Here is an 18451-nt window from a genome sequence, read left to right as displayed (position 1 = left end):
CACTCCAGTGGCCTCACTACTGGCTTATCCTCTGGTCAATTGGTTGCCCTGGTGGCTTCAGGAATACCCAGACAGCATGCTGCTGTCCCTAAGCTCACTGCCTGGTGCCAGCATTCTGCCTGATGAATGTCCTGGGACATTCCCTTGCTCAGCTCCATTGAGCCAGTGAGCACTGGGTTCCAATGGGGACCATTAGAGGTCCATATGGCACTGGGATAGGGAGAACATTCAGGACCTGAGTACAGGTGCACCTCTATCCATCCAGCTGCTGCTTGCTGAGCTCTGCTCTACACCCATAGCCCCCAGCAGGATCAGGCCCCAGTGCAGCCACTCTTGGCTGGAGATGAGCCCTGATCCTCACCCAGCACAGCAGGGGACACTGAGTGCTGCCTCAAAGCCTCTCCTTGATCCACGGTGTGGGCACCCCACATCCCACAAGGAGAATAGGAGCTGTCAGAGCCAAATCCACCATTCTGCCTCAGCTGGGGGCTGCCCACTGAGATGACCCTACAGGACTCAGCCCCAGCATCCTCACAAGCCCAACTTTGCACCCCTTCAAACAATGTGTTTTTCAGCATCTCCTGTGCTCCTGAAATGCTACTTTGGAAGGTGCCACCAGGTGTCCCTGCAGCCCTTTGCGATGTGATGATGGGCGGGCACCCAGGCAGCACTCCACTCCCAACTTCCAAAACTTCACCCCAGCTGTCCCCAGCGGTGCTCCTGCAGTGGTCTCAGCCCAGCTTCCCCCTTTGGGGGCTTTTCCAGCACAAGGAAGGACTTTCAGAGACCTGAAGAAGGAGTTCTTCACCTCGCAGTGAAGAGTGGGAGCTGCAAGGAGAACTCCAGGCTGCAGTAGGCTTGGGGCTGCCCTGTAACCACAAAAGCCCCTTGGAGAGCCCTCAGCTTGCTCGCTCGCTCCATCCATCCAGGTTGGGCAAGGGCTGGATAATGACACCTCTGACCGTTTGAGGTTTTTTATTTGGTGCCCTGGGAAGCGCCCACAGGTGCAGCAAATCTCTGCCCACCCACGGGCTCAGCCCCAGCTGCCACCCAGCACCATCCCTGATGCTGCCCCTGTTCCCATGCTGCTGAGGACCGGCAGGGGACACAGCCACCACCTGCAGGACAGTCTTGAGCACTAGAGGTGGGCATGGGGCACAGGATCTCCATTGCTTTTTGGTAGAACCTGGAGGAACAGAACCACCAAGATTTGCATGGGGCAGGCAACTCAACAGCTGACCCAGCTCTGCCACCAAGATTTTTTTTTCCACTGGGGAGAAAACCATGGGAGATGTACAGCTGTAGGCAGCAAGATGCAGCCCAACCCCTGCCAGCTCTTCTGGACCCTGAGCCACACAGAAAACCAAGCACAGTATCACGACACAGCCCAAAAAGCACATAAAAAGGCTGGGAGGCTGCTCCCCAGTGTGCCAGGCTCAAGGGATAACACATCCATGTGCTTTGTGAAGGGGGACAGAGGTGGGAGACACTGGGACCAGCACAGCTGGTGCTACATGAAGGTGACCACTGGTGACACATGGAGGGATGGAGGAGGTCACACAGAGCCCAGACACTGCTTTGCACTGTCCCAGACCACAGCAGTGTCAGAAAGGTGGAGGCTGTCCGATTGCTTGTGTGTCCTCAACCCACATGGCAACACGAGGGCTGCAGCTGTTCAGTGGCTTTCTCCAGCACGGGCCATGCAAAAGGACACAGCTTGGCTTTGGGTTCTACCCAAATCCCCTCAGCCTGATGAGAAGTTCACAGTCAGTCCAAGGCAGAACATCCCATGTCACCGTGTTCAGTGTATGAAGGGGCCGCTGGCCCACTGAGGTAAGGACGAGAGGTTTGCTGTGGAAGCACATCCCTGCAGTACAGTGAGGTGATGGACAGTGGGGCTGGAGACAGCCAAGGGGTTGTTAAATTACACACAGACACACACATAAGCTTTTCTGTAAACTGGACTGCAGGAGATCCCATGGTCCTGGGCTGATCCCACAGCCAGCACCGGGTGCAGCAATCCTACATGTTCCCACGGTATGTGATGTTGGTGAAGGTTGAGGTCGCCTCTTTGTATAATGGGTTGTTGCCCTGGAAAAGAAGTGAACTGCATCACTTTATGGTTGGCATCAATCGGTGTTTGCTGCACTTGGGGATACTGAGGCATTGTTGGGTGTTGGATGCAGGGGTCAGAGCTTTGGAGCTATAATGTGCTGCAGTTTAACAGCTCCCCTTGAGGTTTTACAGGGAAAAATGGAAAGCTGCTGTGGAGGAAAGGCAGCAGGAGCACAGGAGTAGAGCCTTGAGGAAAGACACTCCATTTCTCCCATCTGGGAGATTAGGGACAGGCTCTGGTGCCATCTCAGCCCCTTTCCTCATAAACCAGTTGCCTTAGTCCATCCAGCATCCTATTACAGCAATGTTCCACCAGCTCATGAGGTGGAACATTGATGTGGGCTGTGAGTAAGAGACTCATGCTGAAGTGATACATTGGGAAAAGCAGCTGGGACATTTGCTGTGTCCTGTGCACAGCCCCTGGGACCACTGCAGGTATCCAGGCTGCTGGTGCCACTCCAGGTCCTGCTGTGCCACCATGCTATGCTTCAGAGATGAGCTGTTCCACAAGGACCATGGGCTGGGGACCACAGACTGGGTTCTTACACTGGGAACACTGGGATCTGGATCCTCTCAACCCAGAGGATGAAGAACTCGTGTTCTCATGTCCACCACACCCACCCCACTGGCCCTTACCATGTCCCATTTGGCCCTGGCTTTCTCTTCCTCAAAGCGGGCGAACTCCCGGCGGTCGTGGATGGTGATGAGGAGTTTCCAGATGAGCAGAGCAGCCAGGCCGATGAGCAGGATGGCACCCGTCACTGAGAGCAGCACCACCAGGATGTCTGGCCCCTTTGGGCACTCTGGTGGGATAGAAGGGCATAGCTGGGTGGTCTACAGGGGCTCCTCTGATTTCTTGAGTGCTTGATTATCCACCATTTTAGAACTTCTAACTTTGAGCATCCACACTCTTCCCCCCACACACTGCCTGTGCCTGCAGTGCTAGGGCTGGGGGGGATGGGTTGCTGCAATTAGACCTGGAGCTGCTTTCAGGACCTTGGATTTGAAGGCTCTGTGGTTACACAGCCCCCTGCTCAGGCTGAAAGCAGCCCCCAAGGATGCTGGAAGCTCTGCTCCATGCAGGGAGAGCCATACCCCTGACTATGGGTGCAATCACAGCATTATTCCTGAATGGCCAACTGAAGTTGAAGAAAATGAGACCCCTGGAGCCAGAATCGGGGTGGGAGGGCTGAGCTTGTCCTTGGCAGCTCAGCAGGGGGGTGAAACAACCTGGCAGTGTGGGGAAATGTGAGACAGAGGCAGGCAGTCACAGCCCAGGTACACAGAGCAGGGAACAAAGCAGCACTGTAATTCATGCCAGAGCCTGGCTGGGAGGTACAAAGCCCCCAGGTTAGTGCAGACCCCCCACAGTGAGTTGCAATTAGACCCTCAGCTGGGCCCTACCTGGCTCCTCTATGACATAGAGGACAGATTTGCCACTGGAGTCCTCATAGTATTGGAAGCGCACCACGCAGTCATTCTCGTCCTTGTAGGTGCAGTTCACAGCATCCTTGCCTCTGTCACCTGGGGGGAGTGAGCAGCTGTCAGAGCCCTAGTGGTGGGGGCACACATGGAAGATGCACAGAGCTCCAAATTTCCGTGCTTTAGGCAGAACCCTGTGCTGTGTTCTCCTTCCCAGCTCTTACCCAGCTCCTGCACTGTCTCTATTTCATCACGGCACACGCGGCCACAGGACTGCTGCTCCACCAGCGTGCCCCGCTCATACTTCTTGCACTCCACACATTCTCTGGAGAAGAGGGGAGAAGTATCGTGAACAACATCAAACATCATCAAGGCAGGGCACCCTCCCTTTGCTCTCTGCACCCCCAGCCCAAAGGAGCAGGGGGTGCTGACCCTACTACAGACACAAGGCCTGATGAAACCACCCCAGATCTCCAACTGAACTCACTTTTTGATGGTGCAGGCATCCGGGCACGTGGGACACTTCTCGCAGGTGTCCCCATAGGAGCCGGGCTGGGTGCAGTCGCACTTGCCGCAGATGCAGGTGCCGTGGCCGCTGCACACAAGCCCATTGCTGGACATGCACGTGTCGGTGCGCGTGGTGCAGTTGCAGTAGTCACCGGTCCAATCTGAGTCACACAGGCAGTCCCCGCAGCTGCACTGCCCGTGCCCTGGGGACAGCCAGGAGGATGTCAGGACCCTCAAATCAGATCCCTGCTGGGGATCACCCCCATGGGATGCTCCTGCACTTGGAGCACGGTGCAGCAAGGTGGGGCAACTGCCCATAATATCTTCATTCCACCATCCTTGTGGAGCAGCAGCGTCGCACCCTATCACTTTTCTGTTTGCCATGTCCCCAGTGCTCCTCTTATCCCACCCAAACAGAAAAACAGCCAAATCTCACGCTGAGCTGTCTCAGCTCCAGTGGCAATAGCTGGAGATGCTCAGTCAGCTCCACCTGAGCTACCCAAGCTTTGGGGATTCAATCAGGACATCTGGTCAACCCCTGCTGTCATTTCCCAGCCCTACACCATACATGGGAAACTGACTGCTGGGAAAAGCCCAGTCAGCTCTGTGTGCTTGCTTGGCTCGGTCAGACAGACAGACAGACCGACGTCCTCAAACCCTGCCAGAACCCGCAGCTATTTGGATTGTGGTTCGATTTTTGACTCAAGCACCAGACACAGCAAGAGGTGGAAATGCCACAGAGCTGGCACACACCAACCCTTCCAGAGCACAGAGTGCATTAGGAACTCTGCTCTCAGCTGGGGAGGGCTGGGCACCATCCCCTCACATGGCCCCGGGGGCACTGGCATGAGAAATAAATGTGTAACCCTGCTAACGAGGAACTGAGTCACAGGAAAACAGTGCCGTGTTGTGTGACAGGGCATGGAAATGTGGGGGAAGACTGGGGAGATAAGGAGAAGTGTGACATGACTGATGGCAGCAGGGTCAGACAGCACCGTCAGAGACAGGGTGGGTATCTGCCAAGAATGGGTTTTGTGGGTAGTGCCTCTGGGGAGGGCTTGGCCACTTCCCCCCACCCCACCCCCCCCATCTCATTTCCTCCCCAGCCCTTGGCACACAGCCAGAGCTGGGCCAAATGGGTGAAGGGCTCAGGCATGGAGCTGGGAAACAACGGAGGGGTTACTTAACAGCTCACCCATCTCAATCAGCATCCTTGCCCTCTGTGCCCGATATGGGTAATGCTTTGCAAATATGCTACACCACGAGAGCAGTCGTGGGTGGCAGCGGGAGGGATGTCACATCACAGCGCTTCTCCCCACCCCTTCCCTCTCCACCCTGGTGATTTTTCCTGCAGAGGAGCACCTCTGACTCAGAAGGGCTAGTGGGACTCAAGCAGGGTCTGTCACTGCAGAGCTGCTTCCCTTGGTGCCCCCCAGCCACCCTGATGGGGCTCAAAGGACCAAAGTCTGCTTGTACCCTTCAGAACTCATCACCTTGCCAAGGCTTTGGGGCACAAGCTGCCAAAACAGGAGTCGTTGCTTCACACCCCGAACTGACCCATGGCTAAGAAAGCCAACAATGGGGACAACTCATGTGCCAGGCCCCCAGAAACACCTCTCCAGCACGCCCCATGAAACAGGCAGCCCTGAGCACAACACTCACCCGAACACATCTGGCCCCTGAAGCGGACGCAGGAGAAGTCGTCGCACTCGCAGTACTTGCCCGTCACCTTGCCGAAGTCGCTGCTGTGGCACACGCACTGCCCGCAGATGCACTCACCCCGCTGGCTGCAGAGAGGCTGGCCTGGCTGTGGGCTGCAGTTGTCCTGCTGCGAGGGGTTGTATTCTTCCTCTGAGCACTCGCAGTGTGAGCCCAGGCGCCCAGGGTTGCAGCGGCACACCCCGCACTCCAGGCTGCCGTTGCCTTTGCTGCAGAAGGCACTGTTGGCCTCAGCCTGGCTCTCGCAGGAACAGTTGCAGTTGAAGTTCACCATCACAGTCAGGCTGTCCTTGAAGCCCACGGGTTTGATGGTGAAGGATTTCTGGTGCTCCTGTGGGCAGCCCCGCACCTTGGCCTCGATGCTGAAGCTCACCTGGGGGCAGAAAGGTGCGTCCAGGTGTTGGTATCCCCATGCAGAGCTGGGGTTCCCATTGTAGCCTTCTCCATGCCCAAGCTTGGGCAGCCCAGAAATAGGACAGACTATGTCTCTCGTGGCTTCTCAAAGCTGCCCCGCATTGAGCAGGACACTGTATCCAGGCAAAAATCAGTCCATAAACCCACACACTGAGTCCAGAAAGACCTCAGATTCTGCATCCAGTGGACTCATTTTTCCCTCTTGTGCCCACACACCTGGACCCTCTCTCCACAAAGCAGAGATCATAGTGTCCCCTGCAGTAACTTGTATCCCTCAGGAGATGGGAAGGAAGCATATGGTACAGGTGCAGTGTCAGATGAGCTCTAAGCACCACTGTGTAGAGAGAGAGAGAGAGAGAAAAAGGCAACCCACAGACAGGAGCCTCACCGTGTCCCCAATCTTGAGCCCCATGCAGGACTTGAGCCCAGTGATGACCTCGTTGTTGAGGCAGGTGGCATTGAAGGACAGGGACAGCTCTTCAGGAAGGTCACGCACCTCCAGCTCCACCTTGGAGCGGATTTTCTGGAGGAGTAGAGAGGAACAATGGAGAAGACAGCTGGGCAGAGGCTCACCCCCAGCAGCCTCCTCCCTGCAAGAAAGTGCTCCGTGACTGCGTAAGTTAGGCTATGCCATTTCCCATGGGGAATGCTTTAGGGGATGGGAAGGTACGGAAGTGATCTTCCATCCTCAAGGTTCCCAAGTGCATGAATGGAAGCAAATGCTCACAGCTGGCACAAGGAGACTGCTCAAGGCTTGGGGAAGTGCCAAGAGAACATGGGCTGTTTGTAGAGGTTATGTGGGGAGGAGGAGGGCTTCTTTGGAGTTGTCATTGTGCACAGCTCTCCTTCGAGCAGCTCAGGGCAAAGTCTACGCCCTGTGAGGGTGATTGCTCTTTCAAAATGAGGAGGAAGCCCCTACATCTTACTGCTCATGGGATTAGGATGTGGTGGGACTGCACACTCACCCCATAGGCATCCACAATGAGCTGCAGGACATTGCTGGAGTCTCTGGACAAGGTACCCACAGTTGTGCCTGGGATCAGCTCGCTGTAGTTCTGGAGAAACAGCATCAGAAACAGTCTGCTCATGACAGTGAGCACCATCGGGTCAACCTATTTCTGTTCACACGAGAGCTTCCCAGGGTGCTTTGAGAATGGAGGACAACCAGACTGTGCCCAACCACCTGTGGCCAGCTGCAAAGGATGCTCCTCAGGGCCCCACCAGCCACCTCCCCCCCCAGGTTTCTGCACAGCAGCCGTTACCTGGTAGAGACCAACGACTGTATCCGTCACAGCAAAGATCAAATTGATGTTCTTCTGAGAGAGCTTCTCGGTCATCAGGCCCAGAGAGGGATAGTCCTGGGGAAAGACTGTACCCTGAGAACAGGCACTCCCAACCACCCCATTGAGCTCTCTGAGCACAGATGGAATGCCCTTCTCATCACCAACATGAGATTTGGGCCCCATCTCACACATGGGTTGGAACTTACCAGAGTGGTGGAAGCTGAGTAGTAGTTATCCTTGTCAATGTGGCACTGGGCATCGTTGGGCTGCACGATGCCAGCCAGCCTGCCGTCCAGTGCGATGTGCGTCTTGGCATCCGTGGTGAAAACTAGCAGGTGGGATGCATCGTTCCTCCAGCCAATTTTCTCCTGCAGCCAAAGGTAGTTTCTAGCGGTGTGGCTCTGTCCCCAGAGCACCTGTTCTGCTCTTCTCACCTCCCAGGACCCCATAAAGGCTTTGCTCTTTCCTCTTCTTGGCTGAGGACCTAGATATCCCCTTGAATGTTCAATGTTCACCCTGTCTAGATCTCAGCCCAGCTGCTTATGGCCCTGTCCTGGTACAGTAGGTACTCTTTGCCAAGACCCAGCCTGATGACCCGCTCCAGCCCCAGCCAGGCCTTGTTAACCCTTACATCACACACGGTGGCCTGCATGATGGCATCGAAGCCACCCTCAGGTGCATCCCTGTTCCGTGAGACACTCTGCTTCTTCACCTCCTCGTTGAAGCGCATCACCTCGTCTGTGAGCGACAGGACGTGTTTGTATCCAAACATGGGCAAGCACTTATCCCCAATCCTGCGGGAAGAGAGTTGTCAGGGCACAAGTCTTACAGGTGCTTCCAGCTCCCATTTTCACCCTGCAGCCATTTTACATCCTGTGGTCCTCCTCTGGATGTTCTGGAGGGATACAACTGACTACCCTAGGAGCCTGAGGACTCAGCTGGTAAAGGACCTTGTAAAAATCTGTAATCTTACAGTGAAGCTGGGCTTAGGTCATCTCCTAGCCTCTGTACTGCTGGGAGTTTTAGGAGAAACTTTCTTAGATCCTCAACAAAAATGGTGTGTGGTCCCTTCAAAACCAAACACCAAACTTTATGCTGAAATTCATTTCCATGGATTTGCAAACACGGTTCAGTGCTGCCCCAACAGCTTATGGCCCTTCCCTTAGCCTGTCACTTACTCATAGCAAGGGTTGCTGATGGCTTCTGGAGGAGAGATGTACATGTAGGGGGAAATGGGCTTGTCCACAAAAGCACCAAAGCCGATGCGAAGGTTGCTGGTGAGCTTGCGCATCTCGCTGGCAAGCTTGGTACCCAGGTTCTGGATGTTCCTCAGATCATCCTTCATGGAGTTGGACAGGTCCATCAGGTAGTAGATGTCCACAGGGTAGTCTTCTACTTGGCGCACTTGGACACGGAATATTTGAGAGTCATCTACAATGGGACAGGGCAGAGTGGTAAGAGACTGTCCTCCAGGAGAAGCAAAGGGAGATCACAGAATTGTTAGGTGTTGGAAGAGACCTCAGAAGATCAAGTCTCATCACAAGACTGGAGAGAAAGCCAGCCTAGAAGATGGGCAGAAGCCCAAGGAGACGACCTAAAGCTGCTGGGAGGAGAATATCACAGCCAGGTACACAAACAAGTAACTTAGGGCAAGGTGGTTGCACATGAGGCATGCTGTGCACCCCTTGGAGAAGGCAGCGTGCCCTACAGCTCCTGTTCTCCAAGCCTCCCATTTCTAGGGCCTGAGAAGATTCTCCTGCTCAGAGCTGAGACCCCTAGTTATTCTGTGGTAAGTGTGGCCAACATGTGGTGGATGGAGTGACTGTAACACACTACAGGCAGGCAGACAGACTTACTGGGACAACCAGGGGACTTTGTGGCTGCTTCAAGAGCTCCTGAGGCCTCCAAGAACCTCCTAAGTCCTCCTCCACTCCTGTTCCTTCCTGCTCCCCTGGGCTCCTCCCAGTCTCTGCTGCCAAGGTTTTTGATGAAACATTTCCCATCAAAAACCGATATAATTAAAATAGAAATAAAAACCTCCTAACACAGAACCTTCTCGGGAACAGTCCAGTTTCAATGAGTTCTACACTTCAAAAAATAAATAAAAACACTGAAACACTTATGGTTGACCCTTTCTTTCTGCTTTTTAAAAGAGACAAAGCTTCTTTTTTCTTGTTCTTTGAAAGTACTTCTTGGAAATGTAAGCTGAAGCACAGCTGCAGCCTTCTCAAACCACCTCATGTGTCAAGAAAAAAGCTTTAATCAACTTTAATTATGGTTTTCATGTTTCCTACTCAATCTGCACATCTGAGATTTTGATCTTCAGGATGAGGAAGGTGTTTTCAAAATCAAGGAGAGCCCAAAGAACTCCAGCCCCAACCTGTCCATACCTCCATGCAGGCAGAAGTCCCAGTTTTGTCCCCACAGAACATCTGTTCTTCCTCATTGAGCTAAAACCACAAGGACTGAGCTTGTTGGATCTTGCCCTAGTTATAACCATCAGCATTTGGTCTTCATTCTTGAGCTGAAGACTGTTTCTCCCTAGGGTAGCACACTATCTCACTCCAAATGCCTTTAGACCTAGTGACAGTGATAGCTACTGAGCAGTTACACATTCAAATTGGATGGGGAGGCAGACACAGCAGAGCTGCTGTCACTCACTACAGGATCCACCTTGGCCAACACTAGGGATGTGCTATCAGCCACTGGCAGCTGGCCCTGGGGCTTGAATGAGCATAGAGATGCAAAATTTACTCCTGCTAGGACATCTATGAGTGGATGCAAAACAGGGGATGGGCTGGGGTATGCGTGTTGAAGGGCACAGCCACAGCAAAGGCACTGTTTTTTTTCCCCACTTCCCCCAAACCTCAGGTGAGTGACACCAAAGGGGACATCAGTCATGGGGAGTAAAACATGAACATATATTTCTTCAAAGTCCCTTTACATAGGTCTTGCATGAGAGCTTGGTGACAGCTTTATGGCACTAAGAAAGCAGTAGCTAAGGTTTAAATGTCTTTATAAGACAAACCCATGAGATGCTAAAACTTCATCCCATCCTATTCCCTGGGGTCCCAGAGGACTAAGCCGAGAGAATGAGTGGGAACCATCACCATGCCCAACTGGAGACATCACTGGGGGCTTTGTCACAGCCCCAGCCTGGCATTGTCCTCAACGGGTGTGAGACAACCTCAGCCAGAAGACTGTGGAGACAGTTTATCCATCATTTTACCCCTCTGGGTTATTCCCACAGCATCTCACAGGCTCTTACCCGGCCGCAGGTTCAGCTGAATTCTCTGGGGGCTCATTTGGGTTGTGGTGGACCCCCCTGAGCCTTTGTCACTGAGCGACCGCTCCTCCAGGACCGTGACACTGCTCCTGGGGAACTCAATGAAGTCCTTTCCGCAGCCATTCTGTAGGAGGTTGGTGAGGAGGTCGCAGCGTGGGGACGACTGTGCCACCACCTGTGGGACAGGACACAGTCAGAAGCTTTGGACAGCTCCTCCGAGCCAAAACCTCTGCTGAGATCTAAGAGCTGGAGCCTCACATTTGGGTTTTGCCAAAGAGGAAAATCACTTTAACGAGGTGGCTGTGTGCATGAAGAGGTGAAGTTGAACGACTGGGCATAGCTCAGGATTTTTTAATATTATTATTGTCTTTTCCAAACTTTGGTTAAGGATGACCCAACTTCTCCCCAGCGTTCAATGCAACCTTAGAAATTTTGCTGTGAGCGAAGTCAGCCCTGCGGGGAGCCTGGTGTTCCCGTCTGAGAGCAGCTCAGCTTATCAGCAGCTCCCTGGCTTCCTGCTGGAGCACAGCAGGGGAAAGGAGATCCAAATAAGGAGACAAGGAGCAAAAAGGCGACCAGGCTGTGGGAGAGGCAGTCAAGGGTCTGTCAGAGGCAGGAAACGGAAAGTGTGAAGTCACAGCAGGGCTTCAGCTCCCCCTGAATTTCCTAGAAAGCTTCCTGCTCTTATCACAGGGTATGCAGAGGGGCTTGTGTCAGTCCCGGAGGGGGTGATGTTTCCCATCAAGTGTAATAAGGGAAGGACTCCTCTCCCGCAATCTACTGCTGCCATCCCCTCTGTGGGGCTCCTCCAGTTCCCTCCCACAGCCCGGAGCTTTCTCCAGTCAGAGTCCTGGGAGGGGAGAGAAGCAGATCTGCCCTCCCCAGCACCACCCCAACTCCAGCCACCAGTATTGACTCCCCCGGAGCCAGGTGGGCTGAACCCAGGAACTAAATTTGTGTGCTTTATGCAAACAAGGGGAAAAGTGCAAACAGCATCAGGAGGCCCTCTCCAGCAGCAGTGGCCTTTGTCTGCCTTTTTCTCTTCCGTCAGCCCAAGCAATAGCCAGAAAATACATCAGCAGGCGTGTTCCTCCCTGGTGGCCTCCCACTCCTGCCTGTGCAGCATGCTGTGGTGCACAGGACACGTTGTCCATCCACATGAACTCCTTGCATCCTCTACTCCCCCAGTTCACCCCTTGGGCTCCTACTGCAGAGCGCAGAGCCCTCGAGGCCATTGAACCTCTGGAGCCATATCTTCCCATGGACACTGAGAGCTTTCCCAAGTGCTTTGGGCTCAAAAAAGACCCCATCAATAATTACATACAATCCTGTCCTGGGCAGGGAAAGCATGAGGGAGATGAGGGTGAGAAGCGGGATGGGCAGAAGGATTTTTAACTACGACTCCAGACTCCTCAGTGATACCTTGAGATGCTGGTGGCCTCCAGAAGGGCACACAGCTCCTTCTAGGATCAGCAGCATTATTCCTACTGAGAGGTACCCATGGAGAAGCTCTTTCATCCCCAAAATCTTTCTCCTTTCCCTATAGAGGTTGTCAACTTGGCACTCGCAGGAACTTCAGCTGGAGTGACTCAGAGGCAGCCCAGACCCATTAGCACAGCCCTGATGGCACCAGCAGGGGCTCCCCATTAAGGAGATGTTGCAGGGTAGGTGGTCCCACCTCCATCACAGGCCACCCCACAGCCCTCAGCAGACACTTCCCAGTTTCACATCCCTTCCAGGCAGCTGAACCAGTGACTTCCAGAGGTCCATTCCAACCTCACCCACTCCATCATTCCATGGCCAGGGTTTCAGTCCTGCAATTGGGTACCCAATGGGTTCACTCCTGATCTTCTCCTCTAAACCACATAAGAGAGGATAGGGCCAGGCAGGGTGCTGTCAGAGCCAGCCCCATCCCACACCATCAGCACTGCAGCATGTCACACATTCCCAGGGCATCTCTGCTTTCATCTCATAGGCAACCACGTATAGTGAGAGATTCTCTGCAGGAGAGCTGGTGGGAGGACCTAAAGCATAGACATCTCTGGATTAAGGTAAAAGCTTCCAGAGCTTCTCCAAGCCAAGCCCTGGTGCAGCACTACCTCCCCCTGCTCTCTGAGAGGTCTGGAGCAGATGACATTTTGGGTGGGTGAGATCCTGGAAAATCTGCCACAGTACTCTAAGGTGATTTTAGAGCTCTAAGGTTGAGTTGGCTTTTCCCAAAAAAGAAAGTGCACGGGTGGGCACATCCATTAGCTGGTAAAGGTCATCGATTCCCAAAAAATAAAGAGAACTCAGATGTCCTCTACTTCAGTGCTCAGCGATCACAAGAAACAGCAACAAACCTCTTTCTCAAAGCTAGGACGGAGCAGGAATAAATGTTAACCCTGGGTGGGAAAGGAAGGAGCACAAGAAAGGGCACTCTCTCTTTAAATAGAGAAAGGGAGAAGGATCAGAGACCTCCCCCACCCTGGGGATATTAAACAAACCCTCAGAAAAAAAGCCCTCATTTGCTAAATTAAGACAATGTGCTCCAGATGTTGGAGGCAGAGCTGTGTGAGCAGTTTGCACAGCCCGGCTCTCTGGGGCAGGCTGCTGGCAGTGGGACCTCCTTCACTGCTTGTCACGTCTGTTCATGAGCACAACCCCAAACAGTGCCTGAAATATTGCCTTTTTTGGAAACCTTTGCTGATCCGGGGAAGAGAAAAAAAACTACACAACAAAAACCTAAAACCGTAGCAGCCCCCACTGCAGTGTCAGTACACCGGCAGCCCAGGCTGGGAAGGAGCAGACAGAGGATTTAATCCTTATCACAGCACAAATTCAGCCACTCCTTGCAGGAGATAAGTGGGGCTAAGCTGCATGAGCACCTCTATGCATCCCGAGACGGGAAGATGAGATGGGATCTGCTGGGACCTACAGGTGGGCAGCAAATAGGTATCATCCCACAGCTCAGATCAGTATTCCTGGTCTTCTCCCCATCCCCATGGGCTGAATTCTCATCTGTGGAGAATTCCACAATTGCAGAAGCAGAAGACAAGACAAGCCTTTCCTTAGTCCTTTCTTGCAACACACAAGGAGCACATTGTTATGATGATGCCACACTGAGCCCTTCACCTTTTATCTCCCCTTTATCTGCAGCTCACCAGATGCATCACTGTTGGGAACTTCCCTTCTTACATCCCCGATGTACCAACCCTAAGGGCAGCATTTTAGGAGAGCACAGTGGCAGATCTTTCTGTGTCTCACCCACACCCAGGCAGTGAATTTCAGAGCCACAGCTCAGCTCTCGTGTCCTCTTTACCTCTGTAACCTAAAACAGGAACTTCATATTCCCATTTTCCCACTATTAAAGGACATTTAAACCCAAACTCGAGTTCTTATCAGTATTATTTTTCCTTCTCCTAAATCCCCTTCCCGCCTTCCAATGAATCAGATTCCTTTCAGTCAGAGCTTTCAAGAAGCAAACCAAAAGAGAACCAGCTTTCCAAGTGTACAGTTTGAGACAAAGTGAGCCTGCAATGAAAGGAAGCAGCACTTTCCAGAGCTCCCACCCACAACAGGGGCAGATTTTGAGAGCAAAGGAGGGAACCCACACTAAACCCCACAGTGCACATCATTGTAGTCAACACCAGATGCCACCAAGGTGTGTGTTTAGAAACAGGGGGAACAGTGAACAGATGGAGACAGATGTCACTGCAACACCACAGCCCAAAGCCCATCCCACACTCTGCCCCAGCACTCACCTCCTCCGCAGAGCACCATGCACAGAGTGGGCTGACAGCCAGGCACTGCTTGCAGGAGTTCACCCCTCGGGTGGTGCAGATATTACTCCCTTGGAACACCAAAACAGAGAGCTGTCACTGCCTGCTGGCCATCACTGCACAGCCCAACGAGCTCAGCCAGCAAGCAAAGCTCCTATCCCACCTAGATTCCCTCACCTCCTTTCCCAGCCCCAAATCCATTTTATTCCTCCCTTCTTCTTTAATAGCCACCTCCCCCAGCCTGGCACCAGCTGAGCTCCATCCTGCCCATCTCTGCTGACATCTCCCACCTGCCAGCCTGGTGCCAGGTCCTTACAGTGCCCCTGAGCCTGCAGTCCTGGGAAACATCATCCCTGATGTCTCTCTGTGGAAATTTTGAGGCTGGGGTGAGCTCAGGGTGCAGCACGCTGTCCCACCTGCCTCAGTCTGAGGAGAGAAGTGGAGGGAAGTGGCTGCTGTCCAAAATGATGCTGACAGCTGCTTGTGATGCTGCTCTGGGTAAAACTGGTGTTCCACCAGTGGAATTGGCAGTGAGGATGTCAGGAGATGAACATTCTGGTTGGAAGTCATTGTGTCCTATCAAGGGGCCCTGAAGACACCAGTGCCCACTCGGGCAGGAAGGGCAGAGGTGAGAACTGCATGGCTCTCCGGTACTAACAGCTGATGCGGTGAGGAGATGGGGACATAGTTGTGGTGTCATAACCCTCAGCTTTTCCTTCCTCTTGCAGCACAGAGGTTCCCAGCATCCCTGGGGCAGCTGGGCCCTATGGGTGCTGTGTGTCCCCACTGCAGCCCTGGGAACTCCCAGTACCAGTGTGGAGCTGCTGTAGTCCCCCCATGCTCCCCCATTCCCTGCCCATGGCCTTCCCTTTGCAGCTGCAATGTTTTCTGCACAAGTGGGAGGACATACTTGGTGAAACACAAGGAGGAAAAGACAGAACAGTGAGGTCAGGGCTTTAGGCAGTCATGGCTACAGCTACCTGTGTATGCCCTCTGGCACACAGCGTGTCATGCTGTGTGGATTCACGTTCCTGCATGAACATGGTGGCACAGTGAGCTGGGCACGGGACTGATGCTGGGACATGGAGGATGCCACTGAGCTTAGGCCCATGGCCCTACAGCATCCCGTGCTTGCTCAGTTTTGGTGTTGTATCCACACTCGGAGCTCTCAGCATATTCCAAAATTCCCAGCTGCAGCTTATCCCAATGAGAAAGCCTCAGTGGGAACTTTGGGGCTGTGTGCCCCAAGTTGGGAACAGTTTCTGAACCACAGGATGCAGGGAAGCCCTGTGCCTCACTAACCTCCCAGTGCAGCACTGTGCCCACTTGGTTGGGGTGGAAGAGAGGTGCCCAGGACCCTCCCTTCATGCTGGGGACCCCATTTTCTGGCTGATTTTGGCATACAGGACCACAAATTGGGTGGTCTGCCCCACTGCCTCATGACCAAGGCACATGATTGAGGATGTGGGACCATACCCCATGCTCCAGCACCATATTGAGCCATTCTTGGTGTGCTTGACACACAGCTGGACGCAGCTCTGACCCACTGGGAGGAGCCCAAATCCCCCAGGCGCCAGCAGCGCTTAAGGCAGGGCTGTTATCTCCATGTGAATATGATAGGGATTGTAGCCAGCCTCACCTCTTGCCTTGGAAAATGCCTCTTTTTTGGCACCTCCAGCTTTGTTTGTGTGGCTGGATACAGTGGGATGCATCAAGGAGCACGGAAGCTGCAGTGATTTGGACACAAAACCAGGGATGGATGAGAGCAGGGGATGCTAAAGGCTGAGCACACTCTGCTCTCAGCCCTGAGTGCTGCCTGGCCATGAGCAGGTTAACGAGATTCCAGTGCAGCCTAAACTAATAAACTCTGTGCATCTTATTTATTTTTTTTTCCCATTCATTTTTAGGTCTTGTATTTTTTTTTTTCCAGCCATAAAAGCAAATCAACCAAAGCACAAAAGCTGCATTTATTTGCTTTCAATACTAGGAAAACAGCTGGCCTCCTCTAACAATCTGATCCTAATTACTCAGGCCTTCCAAGAAAAAAGAAACCCCAACATATGGAACGTGGGGTGCTGACATGAGCAGCATGGGAAGCACCACTGGGGCCAAGGAGTGTTCAGACAGTGCACACCAAGTGATGCACTTGGAATGCCCCCACCGACGTCTGTGGCTGAGCATCCCTCTTCCCTGGCTGGGAAATATTACTCAGCCCTCAGCCTCCACTCCGTGTGCTGCATGAGCCAGCTTTTCCCCCTGCTAATATGCAGAAATCTTGATAGGGATGCTTTAGAAAACACGGTAAAGATACAAGCTGTTTTGACACCATCTCTAGGTTTTTTGCTTGACTAAGCAACAGGGAGCTTGGCTTTCTTTGGCTGCTCCTGCTCGTTTTATCTGGGACTATGTCATTTCTTGGAATATTTCCTTGTCCACCTTCCTGCAGAGGGGATGCCCCAGGCTGCTTACCGGGCCGGATGAATGTACAGTCCCAAAATGCAGCCCTATAAACTCAGACTCTCCCAGGGGTAAGTGCATCCTGACAGCTGGCTCAGCAGATCCCAGCCTCGGGCTGTTCCTGGGAATGCACCGAATCTAGCATTCTTTAACCAGAACAGCACTGACCCAAATCCCCTCGGGTCGGGCCTCCCAAACAATGGGGCTGATTTATAGACCGGGAGCAGAACAACGCAGCTTTGTGGCTGTGGGATTTGCTTTCTGGAAGCTCTGATTTCAGGAACACACCTGGGGAGGACATTCCCTTCCCTGGGCTGCTCCTCCACAACACACGGAAAGTTTTGAACAATGCAAACTGCATTTGTTCTGCTGCCAGAAATCAGGGCTTTGAAGGACAAGCACCAGAAGAACGGGAGAAAAATAGATAGGATCTATTGATGCTGACCCTCAAAATGAGATGGATACCGCAACCACTGACCGCAGTGCTCCCACTACACACCAGCACCAAGTGCTGCATAGGTAGAGGGGCTGAGCTCACTCTGCCCAGGGCAAGAACAAGGTGAAGAGCCCCGAAAATAGAGAAAATTCAGAAATGGGGATCTGTGCTGAGGTTGTCCTCTACCTTCTGTCTCTGATTTTCCTGAGAGAGCAGGAATGAAGAGAATCCCAGGATTCAGGAATGACAGCATGCAACCCAAGCAACCCCAGCGTTGCAGCCCTACACCTACCCCAGCTGCCAGCAGCGCAGAGCACCAGGATGCCGAAGGCAACGCGGAGTTCCTCCATCTCCTCCTCCAAGCCCCGGTTACAGGGGTGTGGGACAGCCCTGCTGTGCGATTTTGAGACGGTTTTGAGCTGTCCAAGGGATGAATCATGCGCTGGGTGTGTGTCACACACATACACACGGAGCGGGGCGGCCGGAGGAAGCTGCGCTGCTTCGTCACTCGAGTTGGAGTCGGGGAGTGCCTCCTCCCCCCCCGTCCTGCTCCCAGAGCTCCTCGTGCTTATTCCCTCTCTCGGCTCAGAAAAGGACTTAACGAACCTGGGCACAAAGTGCAGGACACCGGTGACCCGTCCTAACAGGCTTGTTCCCATAGGCTCATCTGCTGGGTTTAATTGCTTGCAAAACCTTGCTCCCTCCCTCCTTTTATTAACCCTTTCGGCCGCGCAGGTTTTAAACTTGCTGAGGCTGAGCTGCCTCGGAGCGCAATGCTTTAAGGGCAAACAGAGCATGTGTGTATTGCAACGACAGTGCGCGCTCTCAGCGGCCTCCCCACGTGGGGAAATCGCTGCTGGAGCTGTCCCGGAGCTCTGCAGGAGGATGGGTACAAACCCGACATCACAAAAGGAGGGAAATTCAGGCTGGGCTGCGCGGTTTGGAGCTCAATCCCCGCTAGCTGTGCTGCTTTTCTCCCGCAGCCAGCAGGCACGGATCCGCACAACCCCACACCGCACTGCGAGCGTGGGGCTCACCGCATCTGCCCGCA

The 18451-nt window shown here is 53.4% G+C and overlaps 1 protein-coding gene across 2 annotated transcripts; it reads right to left on the bottom strand.

Annotated features, from left to right (window-relative positions):
* Positions 1-965: 965 nt before the first annotated feature.
* Positions 966-17837, bottom strand: ITGB3 (integrin subunit beta 3). 2 transcript variants are annotated; one of them, XM_065747279.1, is made up of 15 exons: positions 17693-17824; positions 14483-14578; positions 10729-10911; positions 8639-8891; positions 8092-8254; positions 7667-7828; positions 7440-7535; positions 7143-7232; positions 6566-6700; positions 5707-6136; positions 4025-4247; positions 3762-3862; positions 3520-3639; positions 2752-2918; positions 966-2091 (listed from the first exon to the last, which is right to left on the bottom strand). In XM_065747279.1, exons 1-15 carry the CDS (start codon positions 17748-17750, stop codon positions 2023-2025), a joined length of 2346 nt encoding a protein of 781 aa, XP_065603351.1. In that variant the 5' UTR covers positions 17751-17824; the 3' UTR covers positions 966-2022. The 2 variants fall into 2 exon arrangements, with proteins under 2 accessions (XP_065603351.1, XP_065603352.1); XM_065747280.1 differs by lacking the exon at positions 14483-14578 and having other exon boundaries at positions 10729-10921; positions 17693-17837.
* Positions 17838-18451: the final 614 nt, after the last annotated feature.

This window comes from Cyrtonyx montezumae, unplaced genomic scaffold (genome assembly GCF_038088225.1).
Source record: "Cyrtonyx montezumae isolate F1298 unplaced genomic scaffold, pur_monq_1.0 scaffold_43, whole genome shotgun sequence".
In the NCBI taxonomy this organism is placed as follows: Eukaryota; Metazoa; Chordata; class Aves; order Galliformes; family Odontophoridae; genus Cyrtonyx; species Cyrtonyx montezumae.
This window is presented reverse-complemented; position numbering and strand designations above follow the sequence as displayed.